This window comes from Castor canadensis, chromosome 8, assembly GCF_047511655.1.
Source record: "Castor canadensis chromosome 8, mCasCan1.hap1v2, whole genome shotgun sequence".
Classification (NCBI taxonomy): domain Eukaryota; kingdom Metazoa; phylum Chordata; class Mammalia; order Rodentia; family Castoridae; genus Castor; species Castor canadensis.
This window is the reverse complement of record NC_133393.1, coordinates 2335112-2351796: the sequence shown is the minus strand read 5'-3', so window position 1 is coordinate 2351796 and position 16685 is coordinate 2335112. Positions and strand designations below refer to the sequence as shown.

At 39.0% G+C, this 16685-nt stretch overlaps 1 protein-coding gene across 1 annotated transcript; it reads left to right on the top strand.

Annotated features, from left to right (window-relative positions):
• The first annotated feature begins 1215 nt into the window (after positions 1-1215).
• Kiaa1586 (KIAA1586 ortholog) lies at positions 1216-7648 on the top strand. Its single transcript, XM_074081830.1, is given in 12 exon segments — positions 1216-1372; positions 1703-1786; positions 4233-4313; positions 5160-5271; positions 5274-5348; positions 5351-5637; positions 5639-5858; positions 5861-5909; positions 5911-5949; positions 5951-5984; positions 5986-7000; positions 7003-7648. Coding segments are annotated over 12 exon segments (2319 nt in total). The 5' UTR covers positions 1216-1351; the 3' UTR covers positions 7305-7648.
• The last annotated feature ends 9037 nt before the right edge of the window (positions 7649-16685 follow it).

The window sequence follows — 16685 nt, the reverse complement described above, 5'->3', positions numbered from 1 at the left end:
CAAGAAGGAACTTCTGCTCACACTTAGCTTGCGACGGCGTTACACTTGGACGTTAGATTTAGGGGGTATAGATGTTGACATTTCTGAAATGTATACTTTTGCTTTCAGAAAGTATACTTTTGCTTCTGTTTCCAGGCTCTGTCACTTTTGTTCATCTTAATATTCTCCTTGTATTTTATGTTCAACTTAACTTCTTTTAGGCACTTTTAAAACATAGTGGGGTGGGCACAGAGTTCATGCTTGTCATTCTAGCTACCTTAGAGGAGGAAATCAAAAGGATCGTGGTTGGAGAGCAGCCAAGGCAAAAAGTTGGCGAGATCACATCACTACCAATAAACGCTGGGCATGGTGGTGCCTGTCATCCTGACTAGGTGGGAAGAATAAAAAGGAGGATCACATATAATATCATATAATTTTATATCATAAAGATCCCTACAGCCAAAAGGGTTGGGGTGTGGCTCAGGTGGTAGAGCACCATTCGTTTTGCTAAGAAGAGCAGGGTAGGGTGTTTGCTATTGCCACTCTTTTATTTTTTCTTGCTTTCTTAGGGGAAATCTACTTTGCAAATTCATTCCGAGCAGTTATTTCCAGTGCTTCTACATTAGGATTGCAGGATAAACACAGACACACAGTTAAGTGAATTAGATGAACCAGAAATACTTTTGTAGTTTAAGTGCATGCCATGTTATACTTGGGATATGCCAACACTGAACAATTACTCATCAATCTGAAATTCAAATTTAACTGGGTGTCCTATAAGTCTGGCCATAGTTCTTTGAAGACTAATGTCATTCTAATTCTCATTCTTATTCAGAGTATGTTTCTCTACATGCTTGTATGTGTGTGCACTATTGATGTAGTCAATCTGGCTTTAAGAAAAAGGAATATTCAGAGGAAAAAAATAGGAGTTAGAAATTCTTACAAATTATAATTTCGGTGGTTAAAATACAAAACTTTGGGCTGGGACTCAGTGGTAGAGATGTTGCCAGGAACGTGCAGGCAGCCTAGGGTTCAATTTCCAGCACCACCCACACATACACAAAAAATCTAACAGATGGGTTTGCAGATGTACAACCAAGAAAATCTGCAAAACAAAACAAAAACAAACCAACAGAACAAAACACAGACAGCTCAGCGCTTCACGCACGCGCACAAGGTCTAGCCTTCCGGAACTACAGTTCCCAGCGTGCACCGCGGCTGAGGGGCGTGGCGGAGTGAGCGCGGAGGCTCCTTCCGGGAGCAGCCGGAAGGGACGCGCTTTATTCCTAGCTGTCTTACAGCTCTCTTCGCCCGAGTAAGGGGGTTGCCCGACGACGGGAAAAGAATTCGTGGCGGCGGCGGAGCAGCGGCCATGGGAGACCCGGGGCCGGAGGTGAGTAGCCGTGGCGTCCTCAGGGCCGCGCCGAGCCGCGGACGGCTCCGTGCCTCCTCCGGGTCGAGCCTGCTGCTCGGGCGACGCCTCCTCGGCGTCCTGCAGCAGCCATGGCCGCCCGGCCCCCGCCGCCCCGCTCGGCCGCAGCCGGGGCCGCCCCGGCCTCCCCTCGGAGCGGACGCGGCCCGGTCCCGAGCCTCCTGTCCGCTCGGCCGCGGTCTGCCGGCGTGCGTGGCGCGCTCGGCCCGGAGCTTTTGTCTTCAGCGGGCGCGTTGGGATCCGGCCCGGGGCGGGCGCTCACGGACACGCGTGTCCCGCTTCTCTCCCTAGATGATAGGATCCGTGCCGGCGGCCGGGCCCGCGGCGCGCGAGCCAGCGGCGGAGGAGAACGAAGATGACATTCAGTTCGTCGGCGTAAGTAGAGCCTTGGTGACCGCAGCGCGGACGCGGTGCCGCGTGGCGTGGGGTGCGGACGGGGACCAGGGCCGAGCGCGGGGCGCGCAGCGTCCTGCCCGAGGCCGTGGTTTGAAGCGGGCGACATGATCCCCTGAAAGGACGCGCAGGGCGAGCCAGGGGCAGGTGGAGGACAGGGAGGGAGGGTCGTGAGAGGGACAGACAGCTGGAGGACTCCTGACCTCTGAGGTCATCGCGTGACAGCACAGCGCAACAGTGAGGGCTGGAGGCCCGGCACCCCCACCCCAGCCCACCCCCGCGAAAGTGAATGCAGACCGTTGGTGCTGGTCTGAAAGCATCGCGCATGGCTGGGGGCGCGCTGAGTTGATTCCCTTTGGGACAGGGGTTTTAAAGTGTTAGCAAGTGGAATTCAAGGTGGATCCTGGGAATCTGCACTGTGGAACAAATGCACGATCAGTGTAACAGGAAATTAAACACATTTTTTTGTTTATTGAAAAAAATTGGAAAGAGGGTGCCATGGATCTTTAGGAAAAATAATTTTGACTTCTCCTGACTGGACATAAAGGAAATTTTGGGTAGTATGATATTGACGGTGTTTTGCACAACAGTAAAAGTGACACTTTTTTTTTTATGGCCTATATACCTTTGAGCAACACAGGAGTTTACAAAATTAAGATACGAACTACCCTGAGGAATAAATAATTACATCATATGTTCTGAGCTAGTTCTGGCTTGTAGTCAGCTGAAGTTTAAAACTTTTAAACTCTTTTGGTGGCACTGGGGTTTAAATTCAGGGCTTCATACTTGCTGGGCGGGTGCTCTGCCACTTGAGCTAGACCTTTCTGCCTTTTAGTTATTTTTTGGTTAGGGTCTCATGTGACCTCCTTCTCCCCCCGGGGTTGACTTCGGGCTGTGATCCTCTTTACTGCTGCCTGCAAAACTGAGACCACAGGCATACCACCAGACCCAGGTTATTGAATGAGCTTGGGCTCGCTAACTTTTTGCCCAGGCTGGCCTCAAACCTTTGTCCTCCTGATCTTTGCCTCCCAAGTAGCTGGGAATACAGGCATGAGTCTGCATGCCTGGCTTAAAACTCATAATTTAAATTGCACAGTTATCCCTCACTATCCATGTGGCATTGTTCTAGGACCTTGCAAATACCAAAACCTATAGATGTAGGTTTTCTACATATACAGATATAGGTATTCTACTCTTGTAGAATAGTATTTCTTGTAACCTGTGTATACCCTCACGTGTATTTTAAGTCATCTCTGTGTTACCTTTAACACCTAGTATACTGTGGATGTTGTGTAAATACTTGTACTGAATTGTTTAGGAAACAGTAACAAGAAAAAGTCTGTACATGTTCAGTACAGGCACAATTTTGATTTTCTGCATATTTTCCATCTTTGGTTCATCCGTCATGGAGCTCAGGGATACAGAGGGTTGGCTGTATTTTAAATACAGAAAATTTTTTACATACAAAGTTTTGAATATCTAGCTTGATAAAGCCCCTTGTAGTTAAATCTTTTTCTAAATAGAGGAACCAGCTTGGCAGTACCTCTTATTTTTAACCTTGTTCCAAATAGAGGAACAAAGACTTGACATCTTCAGATGGAAAAGTGAATTATATTCTCTCAAGGAAATTGCAGTATCAGAACTTATTAAAAACACTCCTGTTGTATTTAAATGGTGCCATATAAAAAGACAATGAAAATTTAATTCTACTTTAAAATACATTCAGAGACAAAACCTATTACTTACAGATTATTACATTATTATGTAATTTATATAATGTGTAGTGCAATTATATAATAATGTCGTTCCCATCTTAACATTTGATTCCTTCGCCTATAGAATAAAATGTAGATTTTTGACTGAGGTGTTTATGGCCTGGTCTATAATAATGTATCATGCATGTAAAGAAAGGTTAGAGAAGATTGATATTTGACTATATAAGAATGTGATGGATGAAGCAGAGTTGTCGAACTCCATGGTTTTGAGCTTAGGTATTTGAGATTATTGAAAACCATTTCAGCTTAGAAATACTGTTCCATTAAATCTGTGTCTTTTTAATTCTCTCTGGAATTCCCAAAGGAATCCACATGGCTTTATTCCTCTTTGTAAGTTTAGACTCCTTTGGAGTTTTGTCATTACTACATATTCATACATTTTTGAATCTTTTCTTGTGCCTTCTTTATTTCTGATTATTTTGTGATACTTGAAGGATTTTCTGGGCTGGAGGCCTGGCTCAAGTGGTAGAGCATTGGTATAGTAGGCACAAGGCCCTGAGTTCAATTCCTAGTACCGCCAAAGGGAAAAAAAAAGATTGTCTTCTCAGAGGATCCCTTGCCAGGTTCAACCAAAAAAGCACGCTACTAATTGTAAACTCAGACTTAATTTGGATGATTGTAAATGACTTACAAATTTGCTACTTCCTTTTTAGGAAGGACTGTCAAGACCAGTTCTTGAGTACATTGACTTGGTTTGTGGTGGTAATGAAGAGCCTCACATCCACCACAGTGATGTAAGCACATTATATTTCTGTTTCTTTGGTTCTTTATGGGCGATAGCATGCGAGAGGTGGTTTCAACTGAGTTACAAGAATCGTCTGTGAGGTTTTCTGCAATTTGTGAGTTGATTGTAAACATGGGAGTTTAAAAAATTAAAGTATATAAATGTACAGATACACAAATTATCATTTCCTTGTATCTGTTCACTTGAACTTATTTGCATCCATTGTATCCATATGACAGAAATGCCATAATAGTGTGCCTGGTGCAGCATGGAGGGAGTACGTGCCTAAGGGTAGTCAGTAAAATGCAAATCAGAGCTAGAGAAATTATTTTTTGATGATCTAAACTTAAAATAAGTAAAATGTTAATGCTAGTTAAACTTCAGATTGCAATATTGCTAACTGCTAGACTATGTATAGTATAAAAAGTTGAGGAAATTTCCTTGCAGTAGTCAATCAATTCAGCAAAGATATTGATATCTTCATTGATGAATGAGTGGAACTCTAGTGTGTCTTCATTGTTTCACTCTTATTAAAATTAATGAAAAAAAAAATCACTCTTCATGTCGAACCTCTACTGATCTGCAAATCATATGACTGCTGTTTTTGACAGAATTGAATCGTAATAAAAAACATTCATAGATTTTTGTGACACTTGTTGACTATAGAATTTTAAAACTGATAGAGGATTTTTCAAGAAAGAGCAAATCACACTGAAGTTACAGGTATAAACTGAAATTCAAGGTAAGTAGATTAGTTGAAACTTTATTTCTAAAATTATATAAAGAAATCATTTAGAGAACTTTTTACATTAACCTTTTAATGAGATTTACTTACAAATGTAAAATTATTTTTCAGATTCTGTTTCCTAAAATGCCAAAACGAGAGGGTGAATGTTTGCATTTTTTAAATGTGAAGAAGGTGAAAACAGGCACAGAAAGTAATAATAGGAACAAAAATCACTGGATTGTCTTAAGTCAAAGGAACCCAGTTACAAGTATGTTGATCCAGCAGTCATTGAAGAAAGGCCACTGTGGTCAACAAATAAATAGATAATCTTGTGCTTCCAGATTGTTGGAGTGAAAAACAAGCATTTATGTTTACAGAACAGTATAAATGGCTTGAAATAAAAGAAGGTAAATTGGGATGTAAGGATTGCTCAACAGTTCGACATTTGGGACCAAAAGCAGAAAAGCATGTCCATGTGTCTAAGGAATGGATTGCCTATTTAGTAACCCCTAATGGTAGTAATAAAACTACCAGGCAAGCTTTTCTTCGGAAAAAGATTAGGGAACGTGACATTTCTAAAGCTCACAGTAAAATTCAAGGTTTGTTAAAAGGATTCAGTTAATGACTCAGTTTCCACTGTAGTGCATAAACAAAATAGTAAAAATACTGATTTTACTATAAAAGTGTTTAACACTGTCTACAGTTTAGTAAAACATAATAGACCTTTATCTGATATTGAAGGGGCAGTAGAATTACAGGAGAATAATGGAGAGGTCAATTGTTTAAATACACGCTACAGTGCAACAAGGATAGCAGAACATATTGCAAAAGGAAGATGAAGATATTTAAGAGTAATGTAGAAGAGAATGCCAAAGTCTGTCATAATTGATGAGGCATATGCAGTTTCCAAGAAAAGCACCTCTGTGTACACTTCTGTCAGCTCCTGCACCTGTTAACGTTATTTGTTGCTTTAAAAGAATTGGTGTCAACTACAGAGTGCATTTTTAATACATTGTTCACTACTTTAAATGATTTCGGCTTTACAAATGAGTATTTGAAAGCAAATTCAATTGCATTTTGTTCTGATGGTGCTAATCTGATGCTGGGAAGAAAGTCTGGAGTAGCTATAAAATTGTTAGAACTCTTTCCTGAAGTCATTATTTGGAACTGTTTAAACCATCGATTGCAATTGTCACTTGATGATTCAATATCTGAAATAAAACAAGTTAATCATTTTAAAGTGTTTCTTGATAAAATTTATTGTCTTTATCATCAGCCTAATAAGAATCAAACCAAGCTTTTAGGAAGCGTAGCTAAAGAACTTGAAATTGAAATTAATAAAATTGGCTGGGTAATGGGACCAAGATGGGCGGCATGCGGTTTACAAGCTGCTACTGCTGCATGGCATGCATATCCCGCACTATATATGCATTTTTTTCATTCTTACCCTGGTTTGGCAAAGAGATTAGCTAACGTGAATTTCTTGCAAGACCTTGCTTTGATGATTGACATTCTTGAAGAATTCTCAGTACTTTCAACTGCATTACAGTCAACATCAACTAACATTCAGAAAGCAGAAAAATTGATCAAGCAAACCATAAAAGCATTGGAAAATTTAAAAATTGGTACTGGAAAGTATGAATCTCAGGTTGAAGATTTGGTTAATTCAGAGAAGTTTAAAGATACTCCATTTAATAAAAATGATAAATTTAATGCTCTTCGTAGGAGTATGTTACTAGAAAATATTCAACAAATGAACTTACGCCTTTTATCTGACAGAAACCATGATGAAAATCTTTTTAATTATTTTGATTTGCTAGAACCTTCTACATGGCCTTATGAAGAAATAACTTCACCGTGGACATCTGGTGAAGAAAAGTTACTTCATTTGTGTGAAATTTTAAAATATGAAATTAACTTGAGTGAATTTAGGGAGTTTGTAAATAATGATATAAAGCCAAACAATGTTTCTTAGCTACACAAAAAGCTAAGAAGATAGTTAGCACAATTGCAATCAGTAGTGCTGAAGCCAAAAGAGGTTTCAATTTAATAAACGTAATTTGTACAAGAGTGAGAAATACGTTAACAATAGGTCACATACCAGATTTGATGACAGTAAATTTATTGGGGAAAGAGCTGGCAGATTGGGATGCAACTCCATTTGTAAACTCTTGGTCAAATTGCAACCATAGGTTGGCTGCAGATACAAGAGTTCGGCAAAAGTCAACAAAAGCCTTCTATGAGAATCAATTGGCTACATGGAACTTAGAATAAACAGCACAAGTTTTTAATGTGCAAATGGTGTGCTGTATGTCCTTTATATACAGAGACCGTTTTGAAAACCAGTTAAACTGGTATCCGCATGTTGCTGTTTAAAGGGCATTCTCTAAAAAGGTAAAGTTGGTTGTTTTTTAGGAACTATAGTTTTTTGGAGATTGGCTCACATGCTGTTGATACATTCTAAGAAGTACTATACAGAACTTCAAAACATTTCTATTTTTGCTTGTACTGTTTTTAAGAATGCAAAGTAAGGGCTGGTGGAGTGGCTCAAGTGGTAGAGCACCTGCCTAGCAAGCGTGAAGCCCTGAGTTCAAACCCCAGTACCACCAAAAAAAGAATGCAAAGTAAAGTGACTGAGATAAATTCTAAGCCTTGGAGCAAATAAAAGACAGATGGAATTAAAAAATTGTAAGCCTTTTGGCTCACATCTTTCTCATTTGCATATCTACACTATCCAGTATAGCACTAATAGCTACATGTGGCTGTTAAACACTTATAGTAAGACTAAAAAAAATTTATAAAAGCTGAGATAGTATAGTATTTTTCTACATAATTGTACTGGTTTTTAGGAACACATTTCCCTTTGTTACCTTGTAAAATATAATTACTGTACTGTGCTATGAAGCTTTTTTTTTTTCTTGGTGTGTGTGTATACTGGGGATCAGAACCAGGGCCTCATGCACACTAAGAAGACTGCACCATAGAACTATATCCCCAGCCCTCATTTTTAATATTATATATAAACAGATACTGATTAAGTGTTTATCAACAGATGGATCAATGCAAGTAGTTTTTTCTATGAATTGATATAGCAGCATGTTTACCTGAATATATTATACAGAGTAGAGGAATTACAGGGATACCTGTGTAAATCATAATTGGGAATTAAAATATTAACCTGGAAGTAACTTAAATTTGTGGCCTAAAAAGTCAAAATTGTGCTATTTTTAAATCTTATATATCATAAGAGTTTCAGCTAGGTGAGAAATTATTTTCTTTTACAATAAATGTACTCCAGTTATTTTGGGCACACACACACACACACACACACACACACACAACCTGAGGGTTCCCTTATTTCTTGTTCTGTGTAATGCACTTTGAAAATGTTTGTGCTGAGTTTTTTTAAATGGTCTCTGTGAAAGTGTTAGGGCACAGTTGAGTGCTCATCATATGAGTACTAACTGTGAATCAGCACTACCTTATTCTTATAGGATTGCTGAAGGGAAAATGAATTTAGTGATCTAGTGTTCCCTGGTAGTTATGGAATTAGGAAGAGTTCCACAGCTCTTGCTGCCCTCACTGCTCTCACTCCACGAATTTTTTTGTTGTTGGTTTTTTTCTTTTTGTTTTTGAGACAGGGTCTTGCTTTATAGCTCAGGGTAGCCTTGAAACTCTTGCTCCTCCTTCCTAAGCCTTTTGGGTGCTGGGATTATAGGCTGAACCACCATTCCCAGCTGTTCAGTTTCAGGGTCTTTCTGGAATAGAAAAGCTAATAAGAAAGACAAAAAACAGCAGTTTGATTTGTTTTCTCCCCAGTGTCACATGTCACATGAACCTCTTAAGTGTAGAAAAAGCTTACTTGTGCCCAATCTAGACAACTACTAGAACTTATGTTGAAGCCAAATCTCTAAACTAAAAAGAAGCTTGCTTATTTTCCTAGGGTGAGCCAGTGTGTACACAATTTTAGTTGTATTTGAGTGTTAAATTTACTGTGAAAACCATTTAAAACATTTGAAAAATAATTTACTGATGCATGCATTTAAGGTTGCAATTCAGTTTATTCAATAACTGAATGAATTCAGTGTTACGAGCTGACATAAGATTTACTGAAGGTAATTTGCTGAAGTAAAAAGATAGTGCAATAAAACAAACCCAGGAAACTTTAATAGTGGTTGGGATTCTGCATGTGTTCTGTAGTTTTCCCACACCAAGATGATAGTTTCATTAAGAAGTTAATCTCACGGTGGGTCAGCATTTTCATCTGTTCTGTTACAATTTTTCCCTTGTGATTTTTTTTCATGCATTTGTCAATTTTGCAGCTCATTTTCATAATTTTTCTCATAAAATCTTCATATGGATGCTGAGCAATACCCCTTTTGGAAAAGGGCTGGTTTTTTGAAGTGGGGTCTCACTGTGTGGCCCACACTGGTCTCTAGTCCGTGGGCTCCTGATCTCTTCCTCAGCCTCCCAAATAGTGAGACTATAGGTGTAGGCCAACGTGCCGGCTTGAATGCTTTTTTTAAAAATGGAGTACTGGGGTTTGAACTCAGGGCCTTGTGCTTGATAGTCAGGTACTCTACCACTTCATCTATGCCTTAACCATTTTTGCTTTAGTTATTTTTTGAATAGGTCTCATGTTTATTCTCCAAGACAGTCTGAACCTTGTTTTCCTATTTTACACTTCCTGACATTGCTGGGAGATACTGGACACCTTTGTCTTGTGACTGATTTTAGAAGAAATAATTTCAGTATTTTCCCATTCAGTATAATATTGATTATAGATTTATTATATCACCTGTATTACATTGAGGTATGATTGTTCTACACATAATTTATTCAGATTTTTATCATGAAAGCATGTTGAAGTTTATCAAAGGTTTTTCTCCATCTATTGAGATGATCATTTGATTTTTATCCTTGACTGTATTTAGGTGCTTTATTATATTTATTGATTTGGGTATTTTGAATCATCTTTGCATTCCTGGAATGATACTGGTTTGATCATGGTATGTCATCTTTTTTACTGAATTTGATTTGAAAATATTTCACTGATTTTTGTGTCTATGTTCATTTAGAATTTTGGTGTATTCTTATCAGGTGTTAATATTAGGTTATTACTGGCTTCATAGGATGAGTTTGAAAGCATTCCTTTTCTTTTTAATTTCATGGACTAGTTTGAGGAGCATTGGTGTTCTTTAAAGTCTAGTGGAATTCAGCTGTGAATCCATCTGGTCGTGAGCTTTTCTTTCTTAGGATACTTTTTGATAATGTTTCAATCTCATTGCTTGTTGTCAGTTTATTTCGATTTTTAATATCCTCTGCTTAAATTTGGTAGGTCATCAATATTAGAAATGTCCATTTCTTAGTCTTTCCAGTTTATTGGTATATAATTTTTTTAAAAGTTCCCTAATCCTGTGGATTTCAGAGGTATCTTGTAATATCTCTGCTTTTGCCTCTAATTTTGTTTATTTTGGTCTTTTGGTTAGTTTGGCTAAGAGTTTTTGAATTTTGTTAATCTTTTCAAAGAACCAAGTCTTTGTTTAGTTGATCTTTGTCTTGTTCTTTTGGTCTCTAATTTTCACTCTGATGTTTACTATTTCTTCTTCTACTGACTTTGTGGTTGGTTTCTTGTTCTTCTGAGACCTTGAGATACATCAGTAAGTTATTTGAGACTTTCTTTAAAAAAAAGACATTTAAAAAAAAATGTTGGTACTCATTGCTACAAACTTTTCTCTTAGAACTGCTTTTACTATATTCCACAGGTTTTTGTAAATCCTGTTTTCATTTTCATTTGGTTCTAGGACCATTTTAATTTCCCTGCTGAGTTCTTCAATTACTGTTCATTCAAAATGTATTTTTCAATATCTGTGTTTTTATAATTTTTATACTTTGTACTACTATTGATTTCTGGTTTGATTCAGTTGTGATCTGATACTATAAAAATTATTTCAATTTTTTTGTATTTGTTGTGATGTAGTATGGCTTAAATGTCATCTGTTTTGGAAAAGTTTGCTTGTGCTAATGAAAAAATGTGTTTCATGATGCTGTTTGATGAAGTACTTTGCAGATATCTGTTAGATCTGTTTTATATCTGTTGATTTATAATGTAACTTAACTGATGTTTTTTTTTTGAGCTGCGGGTATAGGCAGTGGACTTTGGCCATGCGGAAGGGCTTAACCGATTTTTTTAAAACAAAAATTTGTCTGGATGATCTTTCTATTATGAAGACTGAATTGAAGTCACCTACTATTATTGTATTTCAGGCCTATCTCTCCCTTATGTCCAGTAGTGTTTGTTTTATAAAATTGGGTGCCCTGATGTTTGGTGCGTATGTGTTTACATTCATTATGTTTTCTTTATGAATTGTTCTCTTTGTCAATATGTAGTCACATTGTCTCTTGACGGTTTTGGCTTGAGGCTTGTTTTGTCAGATATGAGTATAGCTGTTCCTTCTTCTGATTCTGTATCCTTGGATTATGATTTTCCATCCTTTCAAGTGTGTGTGTCTTTGCCAGTGAGTTGAGTTTTTTGTAGGTAGCAATCAGATGAGTCTTGTTTTTAATCCAGTCAGCCAGTCTGTATCTTCAAAGTTTAGAATTAAGACCGTTTATATTTAGGGATGTTACTGAAAAATATGTCCTACTTCCTGTTACTTGTTTTTATTCCAGTTGTTCTGAATGACCTATGTTCCTTTCCTTCTCTCTTACTCCTCTTTGAAGTTTGAAGTTTAATGAATTAATCATTTCTTCCCCAACTCCTGTCTGCTTGTCTACTTTTTTTGTGAAATTTATTCTTTCTTCTGCTCTCATTATTTTGTCTTGCTTGCTCTTCTCTACGTGGCCTCTTGTTCTTCTGAGAGTTTCTGCTGAAAAAATCTGTCATTCTGATGGGTTTTGACTTTATAAGTGATTTGGTCCTTCCCATTTGCAACTTTTAATAGTTTTTCCTTGTTCTGTACTTTGGCATTTCAACTACGATGTACATGAGAGGTCTTTTTCTGGTCACATCTATTTGAGGTTCTAAATGCCTCCTACATTTGGATATCGATATCTTTCCCAAGATTTGAAAATTTTTCTTCCATGATTTTGCTGAATAGATTTCTTTGCTGTTAGCCTATAGCTTTGCTCCTTTCTTTAATCTTGTTTGATCACTTAATCATGCCCCAAAGGTTTTGTATGCTCTATTCATATTTCTTATTTTTATTACTGTCCAAATAATTTATCAGCTTTGCCTTCCAGCCTTGAATATTCTTGCTTTCAATTAAGGTTTTTTTTGTACTGAGGATGGTACTCCAAGTCTTGTGTTCTACTTGAGCCATGTCACCAACTTTCAACTGAGTTTTTTTATTTGACTTTTTGAGCTTTCCATTTCCAAGATACTTTTTGCTTTTCACAATCTCTCTTTTATTGAATTGTTTATTTCCTATGTTGCACTCTATAAATTCATCTGGTTATTCATATCCTCTTTCAATTTATTGATTATTGTTAAAAATCTTTTAAATTCATTGGCATTTCTTATACTTTTATATTTTTGGGTTTGTATTTTTTGGATTCAATAAGTGAAAAGTTATGAACTTCTGGGGGATTCATATTGACTTTTTCCCCCCATATTTCTGTTGTTACTACATTGAGATTTGCACATATGTTTGGTTGGATATCTTTTCCACTTTTATGTCTTTCTTTTTTTACACCGGACAATGACCTGTTATAGCACAACTTACATATTTTAAATGGACAAAAATTAGTTTCATTTACAGTATCTTAAGATAGATTGCCATTGACTGGAAGCTTCCCTCCAGTACTTTGAGTCTACAGACGTAACTAGAAAATGGACTGTGGTGGAAAATGAAGACCAGAAAATGGAATGGGGGCTTGGGCTCTGATTAATTGCTGTGACACTGTCTCAGGTGGCTGAGGGACTTTCATGCTCTCTTTAGACATCATCTGCCAGGATCGCAGAGGTCCTAAACCAGAAAGGGCTCAGAGAAGGAATGAACAGACGAGAAACACAAAAGGACTCACTCATCAGGAAGGGAATGATGAAACACATGAGAGGGAGAGACAGAAACATCAAAACACTCTGACCTAGTTACAACCTTTCTGTTTTTGCCACCCTGCATTCTTACTGCCAGTGTCCTTGACTAAGCATAAACTTTTCAGTTGAGAGAAACCACTTAGTGTTCCTTCCCTCCATGATAGAGGCATGGTCCACCTGCAGATTCCAACCTTGTCAGAATGTTACTAAGCCACAGCGGCCTTGTCAGACTATGGCTTTTGGTTCCCAAGAATCATCAACCCTGAAGCTCCTGCAGGTTGACTTTGATGCTGTATGAATTCTGCCACGTGGCTAGAACTGAGATGGCTCTTGGGTCCACCACTCCATTAGAACTGTTAACTCCATATTTATTTTTGTTACAAATCTTACAAAGGGGGGGTGCTTCTGGATATTTAGGTCCTCATTCTATTTTAAGGCTGTGTTAAGAAAGATGCTGCTCACAAAGAAAGCTCATGAGAAAAGTCTCATGTCCATAGAGCAAAGTTTAATGGCAGACCCAAACAGCCAGGCTGGCTGGGGAAAAGATGGCGCAGCAGTGATTCTGGGCCAGGCGTGGCTTTTATAGAAGGGGGAGGTTAAGGAAGTTAGTGCGTACCTCTGGTAGGGGTGGGGCTGTCATAGACCGCAGGTCTTTCTGTTAAGGGCAGGGCTGTCCTTGGAAGTTTCTCAAGTGAGGTCTGAGGATAAAATGGCCACTATTTATAAACGGTGATATTGTTCTATCATTCCCCCATTTTTTCTTTAATAATGATGGGGCTGAGGATCAAGAATTGGGACAAAGCGTCGGTCTCTTAGCTGCTTCCTGCTGGCTGGGGGCGCTGTATGGGGTGAGATCCTCAGACTCCTGCGTCCTGGTGGAGGACCCTCATAGCAGTCCTCTGGACAGTTTTGGAGAGGTTGATATCCCTGGAGGTACAACTGGTTATGATACAAGGGAGGAAGCTTAAAAATAGAAGAGCAAGAAATACAGGCATTAGGATGGGCATTGGCCAGGAGAACCACTGTGAAATGTTACTCCCTAGAGGATTGCAAGAATCTGTTCCTTAAGAGGTGCTGCCACTGGGGTACCCCATTGAGCTTGACAGCAGTGGGTGTCATGAGAATGACCAGATGAGTGCTGGTCCACCGAAGTCCCAATGGAGAGGGTAGAAGATCCTTTTAGGAGAACAAGATCCACTGGTTTAACAAATTTTTATAGGGTGGTGCAGGATCTGGTCTGCATGCTCTCTGAGAAGTTCCCCGAGAAGGTTAAGATAAGGTAGATAGCCAGAAGATCAGAGTCTGTTGGAGGCAAGTTTTCTAAGAGAAATGGGTGGCCATACATTATTTAAGATCCAAATAGGAATATTAAGAGGAGCATAAAAAGGTGTCTGCTAAGGGACTGCATATCTAGGGATACAGATTCTACAAAATCTTGTAACTCCCAAGAAAGCTCTAAGCTGCCTTATGTTATGAGGGGTAGGGAAACAGAAGATTGGGTTGATGCACTCATGACTCAGGGAGTGAGTCTGTTCCTTTAAGGCCACACCTAGGTAGATGACCTGTGGGAAGCAGGGGCTGTCAGGATTTAAATGTAACACTGTTGGGTAAAAGAGAGCTCTAGCTCATTTTTATATAGCTTTGTAAATGTTTGTACCATATTTAGATAAAGTATAGACACAACACTGTTACAAGGTGGTCATTAATGGGTCTGTAATGGTTTTCTGTAGATGTTACTCAGAGCAGAACAATATTAAGATAACCTTGTTGTTTTATAGATATAGAGAATTTGATTTTAGTTTGACATGACCCTAAAAATATTTTATGCAACTCTTAGATTATAGTCACTTTAACTTTATCACACACTGAAGCTTTTTATTATACACTTTTAAAACTTACTCAGACCTTTATATAACATACTAAACCCTTTGATGGCTTGTCCTAATCCATCCTATTTGAAACAATCTTTAGGACAAATCTTTCTTTACAAAATCCTTTCTCATCCAAAATACCATTCCTTTTTCCTTTAACTTCTCAAAAAATACATTCATTATCTATGTATTTCCTTTTTAGTTGTTTACTTTGTAACTTGTATTTTAAAATTAACTTTTATAAGAATTTTAGATTTATTATAGGGGCTGATGCAACTAATTAGTAGCCCTTGTTGTTTTAAGGAATTTATTTTATGGTAGGCATAAGGCCTTATCGTTCTTCAGAGGGACTTGAGGGGATATTGTTTTTTGTGTGAAAACTGTGAGGGATTTTTAAGTTTTATTTGAATAGGGAGGGTCGTCCAGGCTTGCCCTACACTCATCTCATCAGTCCACACTGTGGGATCTATTTGTTCCTGAAGGAGGGGGCAGCAGAGATAGCTGCCTGGGGGGAGGATAATTTGAGCTTTTAGTTGAGATAGTAAATCCCATCACAGCAGAGTCACTGGAATTTTAGAAACTATGAGGAAAGAGTGACAGAAGAGGAGGTCTCCCCAAGAGCAGGCCAGAGACTGGGTAAATTAGTGCTCTAGGGGCTGGCCAATTTGCCCCAAATGATAACTTTTGTCATTGGACCGGGGACTGGGAGAGAAAGGTAAAACAGAGAAATGAGCTCCACCGTCTAGCTGGAAAATGGTCTTTTGTTTTTCTGCCAGCATGGCTACCCCGAGGCATCTCAACATTAATGCCAAGAATTGGAGTGTGGACAGGGGGCCAGGACCCATCAAGCCATAGGAGGTGGCACCTCACCTTCCATCTGGAGACGGGGGCACTTAGACCTCCAGTGGTTACCTTTGCAGAGAGGACAGGGTCCCGGGTGGGGACGGGGCTGTCTCCCGGGCTGTCCCCCTTCTGGGCATTCTCTGCAGAAGTGCCCCTCCTGTCCACTATGGTAGTAAGTTCAGGATGCAGGCCCCAGTTGGGCGGGGCCTTTTTCTGAGAGCAGCATTGAGACCATGGTGTTTCTTATCTTTTTCTCTCCTGTTAGTAATGTCCCGGTTATAGTATACAGACATATCTAGTTGTATTAGTTGATCCAATGACTTTTCTCCTTCAGCCACAGACTGAGTTTTCTACATATATCAGGGGCTGACTGTTAGAAATTTATCTTTGAGGAGAATCTCTTTCACCTGTGACTCTGGGTCCACCATGGTATGCTTTCTGATAGCCTCCCTAAGATGCTGTAGAAAGGTAAGGGGATTTTCTTTAGGATGTTGCTATAAAGCAAAGTTGTTATTTCATATTGACACCTGATACTCTGGAGAGCAGGTCTCTGAACCATTCTGGGCCTCAGTTTCCTCACATGAAGAATGAGGGATCTGGTCTAAGTTAAACTACTTTCTTCAGTATGAGATGGCTGAAGTGACATTAATGCCACTTGTCTTCCTTACCATTTTTTTTTTTATTTAGCAATGCTGGGGAATTGAACCCAGGGCTTTGCACATGTTGGGCAGACACTCTCCCACTGAGCTATGCCCTTATCCCCAAATATTTTTTTCCTCTTTCCTTTGGCTGTACTGGGGCTTGAACCCAGGACTCTATGCCTGTAGAGCAGCACTCTACTGTTTGAGCCATATTATCAGCCCGTTTTGGTGTGGATCTGTCAAGGGGACTGCCTGTGCCCCT